Source organism: Dipteris shenzhenensis, chromosome 19, assembly GCF_047967505.1.
Source record: "Dipteris shenzhenensis isolate YYH24624 ecotype China chromosome 19, Dip_SZ_1.0, whole genome shotgun sequence".
Classification (NCBI taxonomy): domain Eukaryota; kingdom Viridiplantae; phylum Streptophyta; class Polypodiopsida; order Gleicheniales; family Dipteridaceae; genus Dipteris; species Dipteris shenzhenensis.
This window is the reverse complement of record NC_141614.1, coordinates 5,206,733-5,212,323: the sequence shown is the minus strand read 5'-3', so window position 1 is coordinate 5,212,323 and position 5,591 is coordinate 5,206,733. Positions and strand designations below refer to the sequence as shown.

The window sequence follows — 5,591 nt, the reverse complement described above, 5'->3', positions numbered from 1 at the left end:
GAGGGTAGAGGAGAAGTCAAAGGCGTGGGGGAGGAAAAAGAAGCCGCCACCACGAGTAGAGAAGCGGAAAGGGAGATAGGGTTGGCATAGGATTACTCCACTAACAACCCTAATTACACTAACCACTAGATTAGTACTAACTACACAACACTAACTATATATTAGTTCTAATTAGTTCTAACTAGGTAGGAAGACTTTCCTCAAAGGAAAGTGAGGATGTACACAAATGTTGAGTCACCCCTTGTAGGGCCAAAATCCGTGACAAAAAGGAAAGCTCTAGGGTGAATTTGATTTTGTGCACCAAGTGCACCCTTGTTATTATTGTTGCCTTCTCCCCGATACATTGATATATATATATACATATATGCATTTATCAATGTAGGGTGCCCATACTTGGTGAATTTATTTGGTGGAAGCATTTGGGCAGCAAAGCTGTTTCCTGATGAGGGCCTCAGCCTTCAGGGTACCCCCTGGCCATTGCCTTATCTGCACTTCCGTATCTGAGGCCACATGTCTCGGTTGCAGGACTGTATGTCATTGTAAAGGATTGTAGCAATCCTCCGCCAAAATTCGATGTTTCTCATCCTCGGCTCCGTGGGCAGCAGCAAAAGAGTCACGTGCTGCAGGATTATTCGGCTGGCCCTCGGCGAGGCGCCATCTTGAGTACAGCCATACTGCTTCTTTTGTTGCTCCTGCTGGCTGCCAATCTTATATACGGAGTTCTTTGCCCAAAAAAAAGAAAGAATCTTATGTACAGAGCGCTTATGGGAGGACTACCTCCCCGATCCCTCTCACTGGGGTACAACGGGGAGAACCAGGTAAATAAAGTTTTGACAGATAAAGCTGTCAAAATATACGGATAGAAACTAGAATTTTGATCCGTTAGTGTAGCAAACCTGTAGTGAGATGTAATAGACAAAACCAGACCTCCAGATATAAGTTGTAATTCTAAGAATGCCTTGTGTATAGACGGCTGATGCAACGCAGGTTGGTCTAAAGACATGCTTGAGAAAGAGGAGGCTCAGAAAGAGGGACGGCAGGGAACAACAGGACTAAAACAACTGGCCTTTAAAGTAACAAATGTGCTTGAAGGGTGGAGGCCCTTGCTTGACGTAGGAGCTAGCATGGTCTTCCTATATGACCAATGCCTGCAAAGTACGAGTAGAAGAACAACTGGGAGGGAGCAGTGATTGGGTGATGCTCAGCGTAGAGGAAACTCTCACGTTTTTGAACAGGACGGTGGAGGTGCCTTCGGTTGAGAACTTTATCTGCATCTTGCTGAAATGCAGGAAACAAAAAGTTCTAGTGTATGCCAAACGCATGCATGCACACATTTACAATAATGGGATGGAAACTCAGAGAGCAGTTGGGAATTACATTGTGCCAATGTTTGTGGAATGTGGAAGTGTGTCCGATGCTCAGCACGTTTTCAAAAAGCTGGTTCATCGGAGTGAGCACTCATGGACTTCCCTCATATTAGGGTATATTCAACACGAGCAATCACAGCATGCTCTCGACCTGTACCAGAAAATGCAGGAGGATAGTGTACTTCCTAGCAGGCATACACTCATGGCCCTATTAAAGGCTTGTGCTAGGTTTCAGGACTTGGAAAGAGGCCGAGAGTTTCACATTGAGATTATACAAAATGGGTTTGAAAAAGACCTTTTTGTTGGCAGCACTTTGGTCAACATGTATGCCAAATGTGGCTCTCTTGCAGAGGCACAAGAAGTCTTTGACAAGCTGCCAGTTCGAAATGTTGTGTCATGGGCTGCAATAATCGGGGGATATGCTGCACATGGACCTGGTGAGGAAGCGCTGAAATGTTTTAAGCAGATGCGACTGGAGGGCATCTCACCAGATGCTGTTACATTTGTTTGCATCTTGAAAGCTTGTGGTAGCATAGGAGCTATAGGCAAGGGTGCAGAAATACATGCTGAGATCACACAGAAAGGGTTCGAAAGAAATTATTTTGTTTGCTGCACCTTGGTAGATATGTATGCCAAATGCGGATATCTTTCAGAGGCACAGGAAACATTTGACAAGCTGCCAGTTCGAGATGTTGTATCATGGGCCTCACTGATTGCAGGGTATGCCGAACATGGACATGAGCAAGAAGCACTGAAATGTTTTGAACAGATGGAACTGGAGGAAATCTCTCCGGATGCAATAATATTTGTTTGCGTCTTGAAAGCTTGTGGTAGCTTAGAAGCCTTAAGCAGGGGCCAAGAGATACATGCTGAGGTAGTGGGAAAGGGACTAGAAAGGGACCTTTTTGTTGGCAGCACTCTGGTTAATATGTATGCCAAGTGTGGCTCATGTGCAGAGGCATGGGAAGTCTTTGACAAGCTAGCAGTTCGAAATGTTGTGTCATGGACTGCCCTGATTGCAGGATACGCTGACCATGGACCCTGTCTGGAAGCACTGACATGTTTTAAACGAATGCAGCTGGATGGTATCTCTCCGAATTCGATTACTTTGATTTGTGTATTAAAAGCTTGTGGCAGCTTAGGAGACCTACGCAAGGGCCAAGAAATACATGCTGAGATTACACAAAAGGGATTTGATACAGATCTTTCTGTGGGCAACATTTTGGTTGCCATGTATGCCAAGTCTGGCTCACCTATAGAGGCACAGGAAGTCTTTGCCAAGCTGCCAGTTCGAAATGTTGTATCCTGGGGCACACTAATTGCAGCATATGCTGAACATGGACCTGGACAGGAAGCAGTCAAATGCTTTGAACGTATGCAACTGGAGGGCATTGCTCCAAACACCATCACGTTTCTTTCTGCCTTGAAAGCTTGTGGCAGCATAGAAGCAATAGACAAGGGCCGAGCAGTACATTCTCAGATTGCACAGAAGGGATTGGAAAGAGAGAGATTTGTTGGCAACACTTTGGTTGATATGTATGCCAAATGCAACTCAATTTCAGAGGCACAGGAAGTTTTTGACAAGCTGCCAATTCGAGACGTTGTGACATGGGCTGCCTTAATTGCAGGATATGCTGAACATGGAGCTTGTCAGGAAGCATTGGAATGTTTGGAACACATGCAATTTGCAGGCATCTCTCCAGATGCCATCACATTCGTCCGTGTATTGAAGGCTTGTAGCAGCATAGGAGCCATAGACACAGGGCGAGAGTTACACATGGAGATCACCCAAAAAGGGTTTGAAAGGGATCCTTTTGTTGGAAGCACTTTGGTTGACATGTATGCTAAATGCGGGTCTCTTTCAGAGGCATGGGAAGTCTTTGACAGGTGGCCAAGTGGAGACGCTGTGTTATGGAATGCAATGATTAATGGATATGGCATAAACCATGAGAGTAACATGGCTGTACGATGTTTTGAGGACATGCAAGGACAGGGTGTGCAGCCGGATGCTGCTACATTTACATGTCTTCTTACTGCATGTAGCCATACCAACCTGGTATTGAAGGGGCAGGAGTATTTCCGGGTGATGAGAGAAGACTATGGTTTTGCACCAACAGTAGATCACTATACTTGCATAGTTGATCTTCTTGCCCGATCAGGACATCTTTATCAGGCAGAAAAATTTCTTGAAGACATGCAATGTCCACCATCTGAAGAAATGTGGACAGCTCTGCTCAGTGCTTGCAAAACTCATGGAGAGGCAGAACTAGGATGGAGATGCTTTCAGCAGCTTGTCCAGATGAACCCGGAATTTCCTGCTTCATATGTGCTCATGGCAAACATCTATTCAAGCACTGGCAGGTGGGATGATGCATATAAAGTAGAGGAGCTGAGAAAGCATGCAGGGGCAAAGAAGAAGCCTGCAAGTGCCTTGATAGAGGTGAACAAGATGGTGTATGAGTTTATGGTAGGTAACAACCAAAGCCATGAAATTTCTGTACTGGTGGGGATCTTGACTTCGCACATGAGGGGGGCAGGGCATGTGCCAAATGTAGATCTTCGTCTTGCAAGGACAAACACTATGTGCGACTTAAAATCTGAGGGATGCACAATGCCTTTCATCCAGGATTGAAAGACACCAGAGCATCGTTTGAGAGGTTTCTGTAGTCATCATTCTATGAATGATCTATTATATTTTGGAGATATATTTGTGATCTGTTCTTTTTTCCCCTCCAAAAATGGATCTTATTCTATTATGCTTGAAAGCCAATTCAAATCAACCATTTGTGCAGGCTGCTACAAGGTAGAGGAGAGACTGGAGTCTATTTCTCAGGGTTCCAGCTCACTGCCTAATATAATATAACCAAGGAACATATTTTGGATCCCTCAGTACTTCCTATATCCAGTGCAATGTGTAGATTATATAAAGCCAATTGCTAGCCAGTGTAGCAGCAGGTCGAGTCTGCTGCCCCACCCAGATATCCATGCTGTGCTGTCGGCCATGGTCTCCTAGACATCTTCCTTGGATAGATGAGAGGGCAATGCCGGGCTGCCTCCCTGCTCACCCCATAAATGCGGGAATGCCTAAATGTGGAAGGCATGCCAATAGCTGTCATCCCCATGTGCACATGCTCCCACGTTGCAAATGTAAGATGATCTTGAGGGAACATGGTTAAATCCCTTGAGCCGTGGAACAGCTCCAATGCGAGATTTGTCTCGTGACATTGTTCATTTTCAATGATTAGAATACATGATTTGGCAAGGGGATACAAAGTTATGCAAAAATAGATGATTTTCAAACTAGATCTATCACTTCAGAACTCAAGTTCAAGCAAAGCAAACTCAAGTTCCCATGAATCTGAGAATTTGCTAGAATGGACGTTTTGGGGCTTGAGGATAGGTCATTGGATTCTTCCACCATTATGGAGTGATCTTTAAGCAAATTAGATTTCTGCACTTTTTTAGTGAGTTTTGAACTCAAGTGAACTCTAGATCAAAATTTGCAATTTTTTGCTCCTTCTTCGATCCATTTCCTACTCCACACTTCATGCACACCTTGCGTAAAAGCAACACACAAATGAGTGTGTTTCTACAAAAAATGTGCATTTTCACTCTAGGGGGCTGAAAATACTAGAATTCAAAAGTAATGAAATTCACGAACTTGTCCTCCCTATAGGTGCCTATTCCCCTTTAGACCCCCTTGTAAAACTTGGTAAGTTTGCACGCCATTTATGTTGAGTTTGCTCTCAAATTTCGGATTCTGGCCTTCAAGCAAAAGCAAAAAGTTCACTCTAAATCCTTCATACTTGCTCTCATTGGAATAATTTCCCTCATAACCATAAAAAACATTGCTCTTTCACTCTGTGTAAAATATGTGAGAAGATTGAATTAACATGGGTGTGGGTTTGACATTTCCCATCGATATGGGTGTGGCTTTGAGATTTCTTGATTTTGACTACTCATAGGCACACCCCTGGCTTGGCCAAGTTTCACAAGAAATTTCAAGTTTGATCAAGTTTGAGCCCTCTCTCTATTGCTCTCACAAGAAGAGTTGCAAGGTACACAAAAGTGCCCAATACATCCTTGAGTAGCTTTTTGTTGCCTTGGACTCACCCAAGCAAACTTGTATGGCAAAGTACCACTACCACTTAAATACATGACCTCTTGGTTTTGGCCAACTTTGCCCTCTTTGTGGCTACAGTCCATATGGTACTTGACGCTTCG

At 44.2% G+C, this 5,591-nt stretch overlaps 1 protein-coding gene across 1 annotated transcript; it reads left to right on the top strand.

Moving 5' to 3' along the window:
• Positions 1–403: 403 nt before the first annotated feature.
• LOC147889964 (putative pentatricopeptide repeat-containing protein At3g01580) lies at positions 404–4,698 on the top strand. Its single transcript, XM_087390765.1, has 2 exons — positions 404–818; positions 970–4,698. The coding sequence occupies exon 2, from the start codon at positions 1,138–1,140 to the stop codon at positions 3,997–3,999; it is 2,862 nt and encodes a 953-aa protein (XP_087246891.1). The 5' UTR covers positions 404–818; positions 970–1,137; the 3' UTR covers positions 4,000–4,698.
• Positions 4,699–5,591: the final 893 nt, after the last annotated feature.

Coding starts and splice junctions, on each gene's coding strand:
- LOC147889964 (XM_087390765.1), top strand. CDS start 1,138: ATGACCAATGCCTGCAAAGTACGAGTAGAAGAACAACTGGGAGGGAGC.